Genomic DNA, 19,398 nt, shown 5'->3' with positions numbered 1-19,398 from the left:
GAATTTTTATGAAATTTATTTTGTAAGAGAGGAAAAAGTGACTTAAACTAGGGCCCAATTTCATAGAGCTGCTTAAGCACACAAAAGTGGCCCAAGCACAACCAAATTTACACCTACAGCCAATATGTACCATGTCACTAGTACAATGCAGGCCTGATACTTCACGGAGGCAACGAAGGCGATTGCCTCCGTGTCCCCTGGTCATTGCCTTGGTGCCCTTGAAATGCTCCAGTACAAATTTACAATTTCCTCATAGGGTGCCCTTTACCAAGAAGAAAATGCCTTGGTGCCCTTGCCCTTTCAAAAACGAAGCATACAGGCCTGCAATGAGTGACTGGTATCCTGCAAATCTTTACCGAGCAAACAACATTGTAAGCAAAGTTGCTCTATGAAATCGGTCCAGGCTGTTCCTGGTATTGGAACTATTAATGTATGGTGATAGGGGTATTCTAAGGAAGGCTTATGCCAATAAAAACCTCATTGATATGAAGTCATGTTTTTTTCTCCCAAAATTACCACTTTCGATCCTTACAAAGGCCACAATCATTGAGGTAAGAAATGAAAACTTGCCTGGTATGCCACTCACAGATCTCGACCAATGACAGTCGCTGTTTGAGCTTGTGACGCAAGGCCCATGCCACATGAGGCAATTTACAGGCAACCAGTTCCAGGCAATCTCCAAGAAGAAAAAGCATTTAAAATCAGTGTCAAGGATCTTGACTATTAGTCGAGCCAATGCACCAACTTTCAAAACCTCTTTTCAAAAATCCACATACCAGTTTCTCTGTCACTTACTTCCTGCGATGAGGTCTCATACTCATATGGAAGTAATAATCAGCACTATCAGGGGTTAACACAATCCAAAACAACAAATGTATTGCTTAATTAGGCCTAAATCATAAATTACAAGAATTAAATGCAGTTTCATCTCTACAAAACGCACCATATGTACAACAATTTTTACACGGAGTACAGTCCCAAAGTACACAGTAAAGAGGTTCAATTTTAAAGTCTCTACTCTTTCAAACGATGGCTCGGACAAATTATATGTACATATAATAAACATATTAAATGTGCAGGGATAAGAGTCATTGCCGATTCAAATCTTAGGGGCTATATTGAAATGATGGCATTTCAACCTGTTGATCACCCTTTGGAGTTCCAGATTCCAAGGAGCTTTCGGGAACAGTGTCCTTGGTGCTAGAGAAGTAGATCCAAGAGCACGTCTTATTTAATTTGGAGAAAAGTACAGCATCTTTTTATTACCAGGTAGACCTTTAAAAAGTCTGAAATCGGACAAAAGACTGAACTTAAAATCTCATCCCTGTATGTGTATATACTAGAATTATTAGTATATAACGGTAAAAAAATACTGCTCAGAAATTGTGAAAAACTCTTGGACGGATTTCGAGGTATGACACGCAATTGAATTACTTCTTAAATGTTATGAGGAATATTTCTTACACAGCACTCTCTTGGGGTGGTGAAGGGCGGTGTATGATCGGAGGGATGGGTTCGGTGGAGTGAAGCGGACGGAGGATGGGTGACCTCGACGATAGGATGTGCTCGACGGTGATCTGCTGCTGAGTGTTGCCGTCACGGCCAATCGGTCGCAGGGACCTTAGCTTGGCCGACGTGACCGCCTCGCCGTGACGGAGCTGGAGTTTTGGGCCACGTTTAATGCGATTGCCCTCCTTGACGATCACGCCTGGTGATAGCTCCATAGATTCAATCTGTTTGTGGTCAACAACAAAATAAATCTCAGTTAACTATTTTGTAGATCGAGCTGCTTAAGCAGAAAATATTGCTTAGCAATAATTGCTAAGCAGAAATGAGCAGTCACAAATTTTTACATCTGACATATTAATTTGGCTGGTTACCTCGCTCTGTTATGAATTTTTGTGGTGCTTAGCTTTGCTTTGTGCTTAGGCAGCTCTATGAAATTGGGCCCAAATAACTATTTTCATTTCATTCAAGTAAAGACAAAAATATTTATCCAACTTACAAGAGGTGGGGGCAGGGGAGTAATGCCTCCACTGACAGTGTTGCTCTCAAATGCCGTTCTCATATGGGTGGTCATTGTGTTTCCGCTGCCTACCGTCATAGCGCTAGCCATGATGTTGCCTCCAGTCTTTGAATTTTGCCCTGTGCAGAGAATTAACAATAAATATTTTGAATTTGTTGCCAATAGTATATAAAAATTAATAATAATAATAGTATGCCGCTGAAGAAGGTCGGTTTTGGATTGAAAGCTAAGGCCATGTACCCTACTCATTTAACATTAATAATTTACATAATTAAATAATTTACAGCAACAAAATCTGCCTAAAAGACACCCAAGGAACAGCAATGTAAAACACGAGAACAATAATTAATATTTTGATAAACATAAATGGAATAGGCAAAAACACACTAAGAACATTGCCCTGAGCAGAGAAATAACAACAATAAATTGGTTTTGTTGAGAAAATTAAATACATGTAAATATAAATACTGTCGTTATAGTAATAAACAGTGTTTGAGAACCTTATGCATAATGACGACTGAAGAAGAGACTAACTAAATGGAAAGAAATGTTGGTTGAAAAAGCCTTGAAAACAGACTAAAAACGAAGCTATTTAAAGGAGAAGAAAAAAATAAAAAATAATGAAAAGAGTATTGTTGCTGTATCGTTAAATTGTAAAGAAATCAAAATTAAAACGTTTTCTCAATGTGTAATAAAGCATCAAAAAGTGTACATTTCAAACTAAAAGCCTTTGAAAAAAAATTTACCTAATAGTTGGTAGCTCCTAAATGACAACAACAAAACATCCACACCGGCTGTCGGAACCCTTGAATACTTAATTATGCTCCAAACATGAATAATTCACCAGTAAAAACTAAAGTGCACATTTTACCATGTGACCTAATACTGATGTGGACTCCAATAAAATCTAGGGACGAAGCCTTGCATCGTGTAGATTGGTTGTTCAGACCCTACGTGATTGTTTTGGGGTTTCCCTCTACCAGGGTTGTGCACCACATCTTAAACTCATATTCATTTACTCCTTTTCTACAAAGGTATCTTCGGGTTTATGGTTCTTTCGACAAAAGTTCCAGTTCCAGTTCCAGAAACCAAATGAAAGCTTTGCCTTTGAAAGAATGCGTTTTCTTTGCGTCGTGATCGTTATCATTTCCGTTATCGCTGCAGTGGGACCGGGCCTTAAGCCTTACCGTTTCTCACTGAGCCGTTTGTATTAGATGCTTTATCCGTGCTGGAGATGTAACGACCGGTCCTCATGGCAATCAGTCTAGCATGTGCAGCCTCAACAGCTGGATCAACTATCGCAAACTTGGTTTTTACTCTGAAGAAATAGAAAAGAATAAGAAGCATAAAGTAACCAACAACCGTCATACAAAAAATAAACAATTCTCTGGGTGGATTCCCCAAGAAGGGGCCGAAAACTCAACCGTGCTACTGTAAATTATAAGCAAAACAATGGAATGGCTTAAAACCACCTTTAAAAAAAAAAAACAACAACAACTGAATTTGGTTTTACAACCCAAACTAAGGATAATGTGTTTACAGGCGAAAAGTGTGCATGGTTTTTCACCACTTTCTCCTGACTCACACAAGGGTTAAGCCAGATTTTTCACCGGCCTGGGTTTTCACATTTTGATCCGATCTTTCTGCATAACTTCGTAAAAAATGTTTTGATTAATATTTCTTTTCATGGATTATTCATGAGGTGTGTCTTTATCTTTGAGATGGAAGTGTCATGATCGAGATTTTAAGAGCACCGAATTCAAAATCTGGTGTTTCTTTTCAGCAGACTGTGGGTTCGAATCCCCAGCCGTGAAACAGTGGCCTTAAAGGAACACGTTGCCTTGGATCGGACGAGTTGGTCTATAAAAAGCATTTGTAACCCTTTTTTTATAAAATGCATATGGTTGGAAAGATGTTTTAAAAGTAGAATACAATGATCCACACAAGTTTGCCTCGAAATTGCGTGGTTTTCCTTTTACTGTGCAAACTAACACGGTCGGCCATTTATGGGAGTCAAAAATTTGACTCCCATAAATGGCCGACCGTGTTAGTCGACGACGTAAAAGGAAAACCGTGCAATTTCGAGGCATGTTTGTGTGGATCATCGTATTCTACTTTTACAACGTCTTTCTACCCATATGCATTTTATAAAAACGGTTACAAATGCTTTTCAAAGACCAACTCGACCGATCCAAGGCAACGTGTTCCTTTAAGCAAGACAATTAACCATTGCTTCGTAAAAGAACCCAGTGCACTTTTTCGAAAAGAAAAGGGGTTCGCCCCAGTGCTCCTGGCTGTGGCTGCTGTATGAGCCGTAGCACCTTGTAAACCCTTATAAGGTGCTAAAGAATTCAGAATTCATCACTGCAATAACCTATCTTTCTGAAAGTTTGTATATACTCAGCGCCTTGTGTGCTATATAAGACTTTGATATTTACCTGTGAGATGGAAGTCTCTCTGCATCTAATTTAATAACTGAGACCACATTTCCCTTCTCGTCGTAAGTCACATCCTTACTTCCAGGAGGTCGACCTGCTTGAACCTGCAAAAGAACCAAACAGTATCAAATTTATACATGTTATATATGCAACGGTACGCAAAGTTTCGTCTGCGAGCTCCATTCAATGTCATGCAAAGGTTGAATAGTTTTCCCTTACACAGATAGCGCAGAAATTCAACGCTTGCACAGTAAGCGGAGAATGGAGATCGTAAGCACAGATTTCAAGCAGAGCAATGGAATTGGCCCTAGTGCAACTGTAAGAAAAACAACGGATTGGCTGAGAGCACACGATTAACAGCTAACCTTAAGTATTGAATGGCATGACGAGGGCATATGTTCAAAGATATCTTTCTTCTCTGGTGTAGGGTCTCTCTGTTGTTGCTCTGCGAGCTGTAATTCTAGATCCGTCTCATCCAGCGTCTTGGTGATGTTCCTTAGCCCGGCTGATCTTAGAGGACCTCGGTGGGGCTTGTATTTGGGTTTCCTCGGCTTCACCTCAACTGGCTCAGTCTGTTTAGAAAACAGCAAGGGTTTGGGGGAGAAAAATGAGACGTCAGAGAGTTTCTGTGAATAACTTTAAGATATGTTTTCACAAAAGCGCTCTCGTAGAAGTAAAGACAGAGATTGATTTCAATTTCAGATCATACTGAGAGGACGATCAGAGCATACTGATCGAAACAATGACTTAGGAACTATTGGTTCTTTTTAGAACCAAGACTACTCAAAAGAGATTTACAGGTGCTCCCACAAACTTTACTTGATAGATCCTTCCCATGGAATATGCTATCATTCACGCATACGTACAGACATTATTATTTGGCAAGCACCATAGAGATGTGCAATAAACTTCACACAAACGCGTCTGTGTCACGCCACCATCATCCTCATACAAAAAGGGGGTGATATTCCTTCATTTTGCCAACCAGAACTGTAGTGCGCACACGCATGGTGCGCAGTTTACATACTTTGTGGGAAGGATATATTAAATTTCCGCTATGCTAAGTTAAAAATCCAACAAGATTTGAGAAAGAAATCATGACAAAATCTTACCTTCTCTGGTTCAGACGTATTCTCATCTTTCACCTCTTCCATCGCTTCTTCTTTGATCTGCTCTGGTTTTGGGACAGGTGCGTACGTTTCATCCGCCTCTGCGATGGTCCCTGTTGTCTCATTGATGGTGGTAGGTAGGTCATCCAGGATCTCCGGTTCCGAGAGTCGACTGATGGATGTTACCTCCGTGTCTGCTTCGGACATTGCTGGCGATACGGGAGGCTGGGGTTGTCTCGGCACGGACCCCTGAGCCCAGGCGTCTGGTATGCAGGGTTGAGGCTCTGTTATGGAACAATAAAAAAGACTTCTTATATAGTGCTCGAGCAGGTCAGTCACTCAGTGATGCTCATGGCACGTTAACATTTAGCCCCTGGTCACTGGGCCATTTTAGTTCACTAATACCGTAGAGCAAGAACAGCTTAAACCATCTCAGCTCCGTTGAGAGTATACAGCCTGTGAAAAGCTTCATGCCTGAAGCCTTTTGTCAGATTATAATTTTGTATTACTTATTTCTCTAAAACCACTTAAAAGGGGATCACTACCAAAGGTATTCATGGCTCTTTTGAAAGCAACACTAGAATTGGGATACACCAACAATTGTCACTAGATTGCAGTTCCATCACAAATAGTGAACTTCAAATTGATCATTGTTGCTATTCCGAGCACAAATCATTTAGTGGCATGGAAATTAAGTATTGGGAAAGTATGGGATAATGAGTAAGGTGGTAGCCATATGTATTTAAAAGACAATTTAACGTCGTAGCCATTTGAGAAGTTTCTCTAAGATGAACTTACCTTCCTCTTCTTGCCATGTGAAGTTTTCTTCTGGAATTTCCTCTCCTTCATCCCTTGCCAGAAATTGCCACTAGACAAAAAAAAAAAAAAAATCCAATTGTGAAAACACTTGTTAACAAAAACAATTTGGACAAAAGATATTCTGGCCTGAATCTGGAATGGGTTTCTACAATAACAACCTTTTCTCTAAAAATAATTCACCAAAGTCTATACAACACCTGGGGTCCGTTTTCACAGTCGTAACCAATAACCCTTTGGGTTGAGGTGGTCTTTGGCTAATCACTGGCCAAAGACCGAAATAGTTATTGGTTATAGCCGCGAAAACAGTCAGAGAAAGAGTGTTTTGAGGAAAAGTGACATCATTAGAGGCCTCATCTATTCATCATTACTCATAATAATTCACTGAGTCCCATACCTTGCATAAAAATACTGTATGTTTCAGCGCTTTGAGACGCCCTTCAGGTGTATAAAGCGCTATATAGATTTGTATAGACTTTTATTATTGTCAGTATTCATAACTATTCATATATAGTCATCAATACTCATCAACATTCATCTATTCATCAATAATAACAAATATTCATCTATTTTAATTTACCTCTATAATCTGAAGAATAGCATCTCTAGCTTGAGTGACTGTGTATGGGTAAAGCTGCTTCTGAATGTAGTTTTCATAGATGATATGTAGGGCGGAGTTGACGACGTCACCAACAATATCAACGATGAAATCCTCCCCTTCTTCCTTGTCCAATAATGAGCCCCTTTAACAAGAAAGAAACAAGTGAAAATGTTAAAAATTAAAACAATAAGGTTTTCATAATGATGCTTAATGTACATTCAGTGAATGATTTTCTTTGTATAGCTATGGATTTTCCTTGAGGCTACAGTTGTAAATAAAAACTAGGTGTTCGGCTATTGTTGGGTCAGTGTTTGAATCAATGAAAAAAGTGTTGTTAATAGCTCGTCAAATTGCAAAGAAATCAAAACCAAACAGTTTTCTTGATGTGAAATAATTTTATGGTAAAGCATCAAAAAGTGTACATTTCAACCTAAAAGCCTTTAAAGCCATTATACACTCTCGGTAAACAGTATTGTCCAATTCCCACACTTCGTGTATCACAACTTATATATAAAATAACAATCCTGTGGAAATTTAGGCTCAATCGGACATTGGAGTCAGGAGAAAATAACGGGAAAACCCACTCCTGTTTTCGCGCGTTTCGCCGTGTCATGACATGTGTTTATAACAAATCCGTAATTCTCGTTAACGAGAATTTATATTGTTTTACCGTTTTCTCAAAAAGTAAAGCATTTCATGGACTAATATTTCAAGAGAAGTCTTTCACCATTACCTTCTGTAAACCCTGAAAGTTATTTGTAAATCTGTGAACTTTTTTTTTTTTCTGTACCGAAAGGGTCCAATGGCTTTAAATAAGCCTTTTCAAAACATTTTACAGGCACCTCCGGTTTAAAAAGGTCAAGAGAAGGTCACCAACATACCCATTTTTGTGAAGTACGTGAGGCCCTTTCATATGATATATAGATTGTCAAAATAGCTTTTGTGGTCGAGGAAATGTGAACTGATTAATAATGACGACTGGAGAAGAGACTAACTAACCAGAAGGGAAATGTTTGTTGAAAACGCCTTGAAAACAGACTACGTACGTAAAGCCCTTTTATATGATGTAGATCGTCAAAATAGCTTTTGTGGTTGAGGGCATAGGAACTTAAGCATAATGACGACTGGAGAAGAGACTAACTAACCGGAAGGGAAATGTTTGTTGAAAACGCCTTGAAGACTAAAAACGTAGCTATTTATAGGAGAAGAAAAAAATAAAATAGAAAAGCAATTAATACAAAATTTGATCGCCAATTGGTCTCCCATCCAAGTTCTGACCAGGCCCGATTTTGTTTAACTTCAGTGATCGGAAAACAGCAACTTTTGCACATGCAGGGGAAGTGTCCGACCAAAGAGCTACAAGAAAGAGCAAACATTACGACTCGATGACACGTGGTTCAGGAGATATATCTTTGGTTAACTATAAGCATTGAATTCGCGTGACCTGACATTTAATGATGTCACGCTAAAAAAAATTAACGAAAATTATAATTAGGTCTCCGTTCTACAAACTGGAGTTAATTCGAATTTCATCTTGCACTGCTGTTTGACATAATTATTCCACTTACTGCAAGTATACTGATTTGTACTTTTCAGATTGATATGATTGCGAAGATAATATTATTAAAATTTTCACCTTAGTTTGTATTTGTGAATTACTCATGTTTGGAGCATTGTTAAGGTTCCAACAGCCGGTGTGGACGTTTTTTTATTGTCATTTATGAGCTAGCAACTATTAGCTCCCCATTTAACTGTTTACATCTGTTTTCATAAATATAAAAGTAATTAAAAAAAAATGTATTCAGTTTTTATTGATGACTTTTATATTTATGAAAACAGATGTAAACAGTTAAATGGGGAGCTAATATTATTTGTAATGTCAAAAGTTGCACTAATAGTTGCTAGCTCATAAATGACAATAAAAAACGTCCACACCGGCTGTTGGAACCCTTAATAATGCTCCAAACATGAATAATTCACAAATACAAACTAAGGTGAACATTTTAGCATGTGAACTTTTAGTGCACCCCAGTTAAAATCTAGGGACGAAGGCTTGAATCGTGTGGATTGATTGTTGAGACCCTACGTGATTGTTTGGGGTTTCCCTCTATAATGGTTGCCTACCACATCTAAAACTGACATTTCATAACCACTTCACGAGTATCTTCAGGTATATGGCTCTTTCGAAAAAGATTTATAAAGAAAAACTTTACATGTAGTGGTTGTATATTTACAAACACTTGTTCGGTGTACACATCAAATTTTTTAACTCAAAACTTAACATTTACCCCTTTAATCCTAACACAATGTGTTTTATAAAATTGGTGGGATTCGAACCTACAAGGTTTGCACTGCTGGAGCAGATCTCTTACTGCTGCTAGAGCATGGCCCGATTTCATAGAGCTGCTTAACGGTCGATTTTGTGCTTACTGGGCACACCTAGCAAATTTTTCATTTCATAGCCTTGCTTAAGACAAGTCAAAAGGTCAAGAGAAGGTCACAAAATTTAGTCGCCAGTTGGTCTCCCATCCAAGTACTGACCACGCCTGAACTTCAGTGATCGGACGGGAACCGGTGTTATCAACGCAGTAAGGTCGTTGATAAAACCGCAATTTGTACGTTTGAAGAAAATATACAATAAACTCGATTTGAACCAGAAAAACAAAACAAAAAAGGGGTCATGTCTGTGAGTCGTTTATGGAGTTTTTAATGACCTTTCCGATGACGTATTGATTGTAAAAATCCCTCATGTAGATCAAAAGTTATGATTTTTTGAAATAATAAATTTTGAATTAGTGTATCTCGTCAACTGATGACGTCATCGTGACGTAACAACTTATGTATCATCTACTGGTCATTGTCTACCTGCGTGCAAAGTTTCAACTCTATGCAACTTTCGCAACCATGCTTTATCATGCGGACAATCGACTCTGAGAAGAAGACGAAAAAAAAAAAAAAAAAAAAAACAATAACAAAGAGTTGTTTGGGCTGTTGCCCGAACACCTAATTACCATTTGCTGTTCAATATCAGTGTGCAAAAAAAACATTTTTAGTGTACATATTTTGACATGCAAAATTTCTGGACGTAATTGCTCCTTGACATCTGTTACAGAGTGTGGGTTCAAATCCTGTCATGGTCAGTCCACCACTTGTGTCCTTATCAATAGCAAGGCAGTTTATGTTATTGCTTCTCTTGTCCAAAGAGTACAAATGAGTACAGACGAAATATTCTCAGTCGAACAATGCCAAGAAAACCGGGTATAAACACCAGCCTGATGAGCAATATTGGCTCGGGATAGACTCTCTACTTTACTTATGACCTTTAAAACAAACATTAATAGACCCTTCCTAGGAAATATGTAAATTGCAGGTCACACGTACGCAATGACACTTTGGTTGGCAATATAAAAGAACATCAGGGCTTTTTGTACGGGATGTTTGTGGCCATCTCTTTGGCATTTGCAAACCAGTAGTGTCTGTAATGTATATGTTGGGCGCGATCGGTCAATCTGCGCGATCAACCGATCGCACTGCGCTTTCGACCGATCGCGCTGCGCTATTGAAATATCTATTGGTCGCGCAGCAATCGGTCGATCGTGCAGCAATCGGTCGATCGCGCATCAATCGGTCGATCGCGCAACAATGGGTCGATCGCGCAACATCGTGCGGGAATGGCTCGGCGTGATCGGCCGATTGTGCAGGAATGATTTTGCGCGATCGGCCGATCGTGCAGGAATGGTTATGAGTGATCGGCCGATTGTGCAGGAATTGTTTGGCGCGATCGGATGATGTTCAGGGGCCGAATTCACAAAGATGTAACATTGATTGTAACTGCAAATCAATCGTAGTGTGACGTCACTATATAAATCACTATGGTGATACTGAAAATTTGTCCTGCTATGAATTTTATTGCTTTGAGAAATCGCCCTAAGGAATAGTTTACCTGCACGATCGGTCGATCGCGCAAACCCATTCCTGCACGATCGGTAGATCGCGCAAAACTTTTCCTGCACGATCGGTTGATCGCGCAAAACTTTTCCTGCACTATCGGTCGATCGCGCAAACCCATTCCTGCACGATCGGTAGATCGCGCAAAGCCTTTCCTGCGCGATCCGCTGATAACGGGAAAAAATACTCGTAGCGAATTCGATCAATCGCGCAAAGATGTCATTGCGCAATCGATACGTGAATATAATTAGCATTTTCATGGGAAGGGTCTTTTCTTCCATCCTCCAACTTACCAGTCTGTCTCCGTAAAGCGACCAGGAATAACATCAGTATTGACGGGAGGCACAGGGACTGACGTGCTGCCTCCACGATCCTTGTCTTTGTCCTTACTTTTATCCGCACGGGACTTTGACACTGTCGCCCGTGACATTTTTCCAAGTTAAAGCTGTTTTTGAGTTAACTGTTCCAGAAAATTAAACCTAAAAAAAGGGGAAAATTTAAGACAATTTAAAATGCTCGAAGGTCGTAAAACTGGGTTAGAATAAATTTGTTAAAAAATAGGCTTAAAAAAGAGAGAAAACTTGGTGTAAATGGCATAATATTAATAATGATTAATGAGCGTAATATTCTGAGGGTAGTTACAATAACCTTAAACTGAGCTGAGCTAACGGGTTTGGGTTTCAATCATCACCCGAATTAAGGAAAAACTTTGAAGTGTCTAACTCCATTCTCTAAATAAAGTTTATTGCTAGGGGCCTACTTCAATTTCATTGAATCATGGAGATTTATTTGAACCACGACCATGAATCATGGATGACATGAATAAACCTGCGTGAGCCTGTGACTATTTTATAACCCTTATAAGTAAGAATTAAAGATTAAAGAAGTTTTAGTTTTGACTTTATTAATAAATAATAATTTTTATTTTTATGAATTTGAAATGAATGAACATGTTTAAAATTGACGAATTAATTTTAAAAGCAGAGACAAATCAATACATTCTCAAAACCTGGTTCCATATTAAGAATATGAATTTTTTTAATTAAATTATAGAGGCACTGGCAGTAGGCAAACAGCACAATTTCCCCCTCCTTGACAGCCCCCGCCCCCATTTTTAATTATCAAAAACGTCAACAATCGTGCCATTGACAAGCATGCTATTCCTGACCAAAAAACAGCTTTTCTTAAACTACAACTATTTTATTAAACAAACACTTACAATGCAACTACGTATGCCTTACATCTTCTCTACATCTCCGGGATAGTGTAGACCGATTTCAAGGCCCGACGGTATCCTCTAAAGCTTTAAATTAATTGTTTAAAAAGGCACATGAATTAATTTTGGAAATACGTGCATAAAAACATCCTGCGGACGGCATTGCTGATTCAAGATGGCGGAATAGTTGCTCTGGATACCGCGCATGCTCACTGGGAATATTCCTTAAGTTCTTCTCTTATTGGTTGATTTCGCAATATTGGAAGTGACGTCATACATTGTTGTGGTGAAATTTCAAAATGGGGTGCACCTCTGGAGAAAAGTGTTGTTTTCGAGATGTTTTTCCTTCAAATACAACCAAAGAACAATTTCCAAAACTAGTCGATCTGTAATTCTATTACGTGGTAAGTATTATAGAATAACTGGCTGTTAAAAATGTTATTAATGAGATTAAAAATACACCCCTTTCTTAAATTCTTTAGAAAAGTGGCAGAATTAAACACAGAGTTTTGTCGAGGTGTCATTTCGCCCCAACTATCACAGTATTGAGCCTATCGCCCCATATCATATTGGGTTTTTACAATCACATTCAATAATTGTTCAGTTATTACAGTTTCTCTTTAATATTTATTTTTTAAAGAGGAGGTTCGATTAGAGTTGAAGATTGAAGTTTTAAATGTGTATTTTTTCACTGATTCTTCACAAAATAAAAATTTGTAGGGGATTGAAAATTATGTGAAAAAATTACAATGGAAATTAAATTGTAAAATTTTATATTTTCAAGATATTATTAAGAAAAATAAGAAACGAACGGATGTCAAACGTTTATGATGTTGTAAATTCGGGATAACTTCCCATATGGCGCCACCACTTTTTCACTCATTTTCACAAAAAGGGATAGGGCCTATATCAATCAGGTAAATTAGATACCATATTATTTTATTTCGAATGAAAAAGTGGTGGCGCCATACGGAGACTTTTCCTAAATTTGTAAGTAAAAATCTTTGTTTTGTAGGTAATGTGTGTGATGGGCATTTTTTCCTGATCTTACTAAAATTAAAGTAAAAATCAATTTTGTTGTTATTTTGTATCCCGACCCAGGAAAATTCTGAACTTCAAATCAATTAAAGAAAAAAAAAAATATCCTGGCAAAACAACTGATGGTTCTTTTGGGCAATTCTTTTTGGAAGGCCACATATCACTTTTTAAAGTTTGTAATTTTTTTATCATTTTAGATTAGACTTTAGATTTGACATCGTAACAAGATGATGCTATCCAGCCCCTATGCAACTGACCCGTCCTATGGGGGTAGTAAAGACCCATGTTGGGTGGATGTCGATAGCAGTCCGGGAGCTCCGAGAGTAAAGCCAGAAGCTGATGAGATCTATCAGAAGAGTCAGGGTTCCATCGGCAGATTACTCCAGCTCCAAGGAGAGCCGGTGTACAGACCACCGTCGAGGCAAAGTGAGTGAAAAGACGAGGAATCTGCCGTCGATTTCACAAAGAGTTAGGACTCGTCTTATCTCGAGTTAACTTAGGATAATCTTGAGGTCTGCATGCTAAAGTGCAGGGTTGGGACTCGTCCTAAGTCCTAAGATTTGTCTTAAATTAGGAAGAGTTTTGTGAAATCGACGACTGGTACTCCAAGAATAAACTTGTGGACAAGTGTACATGTAGAATGTTTGTCTCGGTGATAGTCGAGTCTTGGTTTGTGACACTTGGCCCTCCCAGCTTGAAGAGAGCAGATCACTGCTCTTGTCTTGCAATGCGCAAGGCTGCTGCCTCCGGACTACTCCCCAGCAGTCTTATGAAAACATTTCCAGTGTCGTAAGATTCACAGAGAAAGTTTGAGCACTATCATCGTCTCAAACATTTAACGACTTGTATACTCCCAGAACCATAGTATGATGTTATTCATTACCGTAGAAAAAGAACACAGAAAGCTGAGCCCAATTTTCATTTGTATACTGCCATTCCTTCTATTTCATCTGTAGATGCCTTTACATGTATGTCAGTTGTGGATGTATGTAAACAATTACCAATATTAAACCATGTGACATGTTAGTAAGGCAACATTTTCAAGAAAACGGGAAAGCTGGGCATGGGAGAGTGACATGAATAAAACCAACACAAAATTTTGTTCAAGTGAATTTCACACGCCCTTTTCTGGATTTTAATCATCATTCAACTACTTGTGTTGAACTCTGATAGTTATTGATTTGTGTTAAAGAAAAAATTATTAGCTGTCAAAGAAAAGTGTGGATCAAAGTCTTTTGTTTTTTTGCAATGTTTTGATTGTCAGAGCCCGAACCTAGAGATTTCACCACGGATATTGTAATAGTGGCGATCAAAGCCTTTTTTTTTTTAAATACTGTTGTTGCAATGTTTTGATTATCAGAGCCCAAGCCTAAAGATTTCACCCAGGATAACGTTCGCAGGATGCGGCACATACAGACGATGAACAGACGCAAGAAGAACGCGGACGAGAAGGAGGCAAGACAACCCGTCAAGGTCCTCCCTCAGTCCGTCAAGTACAAGGAGGTCACCTCTAAGGTCGCTGAACATGTTAAGGTAGGAGCAGACCTAGAAATAACCCACAACATCCACCGCAATTGCCAAGGTGCACTGCACTTTTGCCGTGGTGCCCTCTGCAAGGTTTCCAATACAATTTTACATTTTCTCCAACGTGAAAGACGTAACAACAAAAACAGACAGTTTTCATCCTCGCAGGTCTTGGCCGAGCGGATTAGTTAGAGCATTGAATTCAAGCCCTTGTGTTCTTGAGCAAGATTCTCTTTTATAATTGCTTCTCTTTACCCAATGGGTACCTGCAAGGATAGGGGTTGAGAGTTGTGTATGAAAAAGCCAATGGAGCGCCACGACAGCCTGGGGCTGTATACTCCCCTGGGAGCTGAGAAAGATTAAAGGAATGTTATTGGCCCAATGACAAGGGCGCTAGTGTAAAGTGCATTGAGACATTATTGTGAAATGATGTGAATTGAATAAGAACAAGTTATTATTATGATTTTGGGGGTTGAACAAAGAATTGACTAGAGTGGGATTCGAACCAAACGACCGTTGGATTAACGTGCCGGCGCTCCACCAAATCTGAGCTATCTAGCCCTATGTTGGCAGTGTCCCTATTTTGTCAATATCTTTGTTCGGGGGTGCTGTAATGTAAATATTCAAGCATAATTTTGTATGACCCGTTGAGGTAAGTGATTCAGTAAAAGACACAAGACGACTGGACTTTGCCTGTCATGAGTTTACTGGCCAGACGCTAAAATCTCGGGCCTGCAATCCAGTGATAATTTGGAGTCCTAAAGCTCCTCTACCTTGTCCAACTTTTTTCCCCCAATGGTCTAATATCGTGTCTGGACTTTTCAATTATATCTCTATCATTTCCTTTGTCTATTTTTTCACATCAGCAACCAGCTCCGCAACCCCGGCCTGCGTCTGCCAACTTCCTGCGGTCACACAGCAGGACAGGGGGTACCCCTAAGGTCAGAGGAAGGTCACCGAGTCCAGCACCGAGACCTCAAACTGCCCCGGAGGTATTTATTAATTATTGCAAGACTTTTAATATATTCAAGTGCATTCAGCGAGTTGGAAGTCTATGAAAAACTGTAAAACAAACACAATGGCTTCATGTTCGATGTAAAACAGTACACACAAAAAAACACGTATATAGGCCATTTTCACACTACTCTAGTCCCCAGGATTGCCCCTGGGAATGGCGGCCGGCTTTTTTACACTATGATTGCTTTGCCCCCAGTCTACCCAGTGTCTGGGTAAGTGGTAAAACCTCAGGGTATTCTTGAAACATGCATCCGGAACCCCATGGAATAGGGGCTGCAACAGGGCTGAAAAAAGACCTAAGACAGTGTTAGGTGTTTTTAATTACGATTTTTAACAATTTAGGGCGGCACTTTCCAGAAAAAATCTCCAACGTATTCCCTCTAAAAAAAAATAAACGGATAATTCAAACTGATTTGATATTTGTTCTGCTGTTGCTTGCACTATTTATTTCATTTTCAAGAATAATGCATTTGGTGTGTTTCAACTAGAGTTTTGTAATGTTTTTCTTTCTATTCTTATCAATGATTTTATCCTTTTGCAGACCAAAATAGAGAAGGATGCCAACTTCATTGCCCACAACGCCCGCTTGGCAAGGAATCACCAGCCGCCTCGACCGCCCTCCGCAATGGCTGCTGAATCATTGAAGATCAAACAGATCAAAGACATGCAGACATATCAGAAAGGCAGCGTACCCAATTAGTAAGTAGATTATCTTGTGTAATTGTCTTTGGCCTGACTGCGTCCAAACCACACACGTGGACGCCACTTTGTGTAAAATGCTTAAATTTCTCTTTGGATCTCTCCTGAAGATTTTACATAACCACATAACTTCGAAGTGAATTTTTTTTTCAAAATGCTTTATACTGTTGCAAGCTGCTGTAGGCTTCTGACCCAAAGTGTTTTATTTCATTTTATTTAAAGAGTGAATTCCAAACTCAGGCCTATATGCTTTGTTTTTGAAAGGGCAAGGGCACCAAAGCAATTTCTCCTTTGTAAATGGCACCCAATGAGGAAATTGTCAGTTTTAACTGGAGCGTTTCAAGGGCACCAAGGCAATGACCAGAGGGCACGAAGGCCTTCATTGCCTCCGTGAAGTATCAGGCCTGCAAACTTTTACATCCCCGTTAACATTATTCAGACAAAATATTAACAGAATCTTTTCTTCAAACTCAGCCTGAAGGGACGGCAGCAGCAGTGGAAGAAGGCAGAGGAGGAGAGAATACGCAACATCCCTGACCCTGACATGCCTCCAGGACACAAGATGATGCCTAAAGAGGAGCGTCTTAAGACATTAGCAGTACTTAAAGACAGTAAGTACCTGAATGAAATGGACCCAATTTCATAAAGCCTGTAAGCACAAAAACTTGCTTAGCACAAAAAACCTTTCGCTTTGCGAAAATAGGCTACTAGCAAGAATACCGTACAGTTACCATTGCTGTGACTGGTACCCTGGTTGTTTCTGGCTTAGCCAATAAATTTGCTCAGCAGACTTTTCTGCTGAACAGCTTTATGACATTGAGCCCAGAACTTAGCTAGACCCCTAACTGTGAATTTATTTGTCATTAAGGCAGCGAGAACCCGAAACACTTTATCATGAATGTGTAGTCGTTTTTGGTTCGATGAGTAGTGGAAAGCTTCTTCGGGTGTAAAGAACAAACAAATAGAATGTACATACTCGAATGATTAGCGAGCACTTGATGCATACTTCCAAAACTTTACTTGAAAGTATCTTATTTTCCTACGAAAGTATCTCAGGCTATACATTTATTTAGAGTAAGATGTCTAACCACTACATGCTTCTGGTACTTTTTTTCAGAGTTAATTGAGCTGCAGAAAGAGTTGCACAAGCTGCCGCTCAAAGCTGAAACAATCCGAGCAAAGACGAGAGAAGCCGAAGTCAACTCTCAGCTGGCGGAGGTAGAAGAGGCCATCAAGATCTTCTCGAGGTCAAAGGTCTTCGTCCAAGTCGATAGCTGATAGTAAACGCAAAAGGGACCCAGTTCATAGAGATGTTAAAGATGTTTCAAGTACACATTATTTGCTAAGCATGAAACAGCAGTAACTCGAAAATAGCCAAGGTGATGTGTGTTAATGTGATCTTGACCAGTTCCCTGGCATTTGTTGCTAAGCGTATAAAGTACCGTAACTTGAATCTTTCCTGCTTCACAGCTCTTTGAAATTTGACACATTTTGCCTTTTCACATAATTTCAGTTCACTTTGTGTCTTCTCACAAATTTGTTTCAGTTTGATTATTACTTTTGTCTCTGATTATTTTTTGTCTTTGACGCTTTGTACAAAATAGTAGAAATGTATATAATTGTGAAAGTCTGTGTATAAATTTAAAGATTCATGTATGGTTTACTTAGGGCGCACAGGGTTAATGCAAAAACAACAAGATAAAACACCCAAAACATTAAGTGATGTTTGAAGCTTTGCATAGTGTAAATAATAAGAATGAACTATAAATAATAGTAAACTTGCAGGTAAAACCATCCAATAAATCTCTTTTCAGGGAGTGTCACAACGTTTCGATCAGTATACTCTGCTCGTCTTCAGGAGAGAAAAAAATGTTACCCAATGCCCAATATCTATGTTATGATTTCACAGACTATAGGGATAATCTTTTCAAGATATCCAAAAACAAAAATATTATAACTCAAATTATATGATTTGAACAACAGAGCTGTGGCTATATAGAGGCTATAATATTATGAAGCAGAACAATACACCACAAAAGTTACCAAGACATCCCATTGAATGATGCCCCCACCCCCTCCTCCTCCCCCCCCCTCGAAATGCAGAAAGTATTAACACATTTGTTATGGGTGGTAGGGTAAAATACTTCCTACTTAAAGAAACTGGACACTATTGGTAAAATAATTGTCAGAGACCAGTCTTTTCACTTGGTGTATCTCAACATAGGCATAAAATAAACCTGTGAAAATTTGAGCTCAATTGGTCATCGAAGTTGCGAGTAAATTTCTCACAATGTTTTATACTATCATCCTATCCCCATTACTCATTACCAAGTAAGTTTTTATGCTAAAAATTATTTTGAGTAATTACCAGTAGTGTCCACTGCCTTTAAAACCATGGTAGTTGTTCCTATTGTTCATGATTGTCGTACAGTGTGTATTAAGTTTGTATATATATTAAACTCCTGCTGCCTTCTAATGTTATATGACATGTCTTATTTTGTGCAACTCTTGTAAGTTTTTTTTCAAAAGTTGCAGTGATGATCTGAATAAAATAAAATAATTACATTTCAGTCACGATTCAAAATATAACTCTTGGCTTTGATTTCTTCTTTGTATCGACTTCAAACATGTTTTCAAAATCTAAGACAAACAATGGGTGATGTTTGCTCCAATGAGCGAATAGGGACCTGTGCTTTAAAGCAATTGCACAACATCAGTAAACAGTATTGTCCAAGTCCCACACTTCGTGTATCACAACTTATATATAAAATAACAAATCTGTGAAATTTTAGGCTCAATCGGTCATCGGAGTCGGGAGAAAATAACGGGAAAACTCACCCTTGTTTCCGCACGTTTCGCCATGTCATGACATGTATTTAAAGTAAATCTGTTATTCTCGATATCGAGAATTTATAATTGTTTTAATGTTTTCTCAAAAAGTATAGCATTCATGGCATAATATTTCA

At 38.8% G+C, this 19,398-nt stretch overlaps 2 protein-coding genes across 5 annotated transcripts; one reads left to right on the top strand and one right to left on the bottom strand.

The window, feature by feature from the left end:
* Positions 1-26: 26 nt before the first annotated feature.
* Positions 27-12,325, bottom strand: LOC139953052 (uncharacterized). 3 transcript variants are annotated; one of them, XR_011787934.1, is made up of 11 exons: positions 12,158-12,325; positions 11,232-11,417; positions 6,970-7,132; positions 6,372-6,441; positions 5,577-5,857; positions 4,830-5,036; positions 4,465-4,568; positions 3,214-3,344; positions 2,006-2,145; positions 114-1,733; positions 27-71 (listed from the first exon to the last, which is right to left on the bottom strand). XR_011787934.1 is itself a non-coding variant. In XM_071952450.1 (10 exons), exons 2-10 carry the CDS (start codon positions 11,366-11,368, stop codon positions 1,461-1,463), a joined length of 1,506 nt encoding a protein of 501 aa, XP_071808551.1. In that variant the 5' UTR covers positions 11,369-11,417; positions 12,158-12,325; the 3' UTR covers positions 27-1,460. The 3 variants fall into 3 exon arrangements, 2 of the variants coding, with proteins under 2 accessions (XP_071808551.1, XP_071808552.1); XM_071952450.1 differs by having other exon boundaries at positions 27-1,733; XM_071952451.1 differs by having other exon boundaries at positions 27-1,733; positions 12,180-12,325.
* A 115-nt stretch (positions 12,326-12,440) lies between these two features.
* On the top strand, positions 12,441-19,002 carry LOC139952965 (enkurin domain-containing protein 1-like). Of its 2 annotated transcripts, none has more exons than XM_071952309.1 (7): positions 12,441-12,558; positions 13,390-13,618; positions 14,553-14,725; positions 15,583-15,708; positions 16,275-16,432; positions 16,907-17,043; positions 17,550-19,002. In XM_071952309.1, the coding sequence occupies exons 2-7, from the start codon at positions 13,420-13,422 to the stop codon at positions 17,708-17,710; spliced, it is 954 nt and encodes a 317-aa protein (XP_071808410.1). In that variant the 5' UTR covers positions 12,441-12,558; positions 13,390-13,419; the 3' UTR covers positions 17,711-19,002. The 2 variants fall into 2 exon arrangements, with proteins under 2 accessions (XP_071808410.1, XP_071808411.1); XM_071952310.1 differs by having other exon boundaries at positions 12,447-12,558; positions 13,395-13,618.
* Positions 19,003-19,398: the final 396 nt, after the last annotated feature.

Source organism: Asterias amurensis, chromosome 21, assembly GCF_032118995.1.
Source record: "Asterias amurensis chromosome 21, ASM3211899v1".
Lineage (NCBI taxonomy): Eukaryota > Metazoa > Echinodermata > Asteroidea > Forcipulatida > Asteriidae > Asterias > Asterias amurensis.
The sequence above is the reverse complement of the archived record's forward strand: the minus strand, read 5'-3'. Positions and strand labels throughout refer to the sequence as shown.

Coding starts and splice junctions, on each gene's coding strand:
- LOC139953052 (XM_071952450.1), bottom strand. CDS start 11,368: ATGTCACGGGCGACAGTGTCAAAGTCCCGTGCGGATAAAAGTAAGGAC. Junction 3,345..4,464: donor GAGAGACTTCCATCTCACAG/GTAAATATCAAA, acceptor CTATTTCTTCAG/AGTAAAAACCAAGTTTGCGA. Junction 1,734..2,005: donor CTCCCCTGCCCCCACCTCTT/GTAAGTTGGATA, acceptor GACCACAAACAG/ATTGAATCTATGGAGCTATC.
- LOC139952965 (XM_071952309.1), top strand. CDS start 13,420: ATGATGCTATCCAGCCCCTATGCAACTGACCCGTCCTATGGGGGTAGT. Junction 13,619..14,552: donor CAGACCACCGTCGAGGCAAA/GTGAGTGAAAAG, acceptor TTTGATTATCAG/AGCCCAAGCCTAAAGATTTC. Junction 15,709..16,274: donor GACCTCAAACTGCCCCGGAG/GTATTTATTAAT, acceptor ATCCTTTTGCAG/ACCAAAATAGAGAAGGATGC.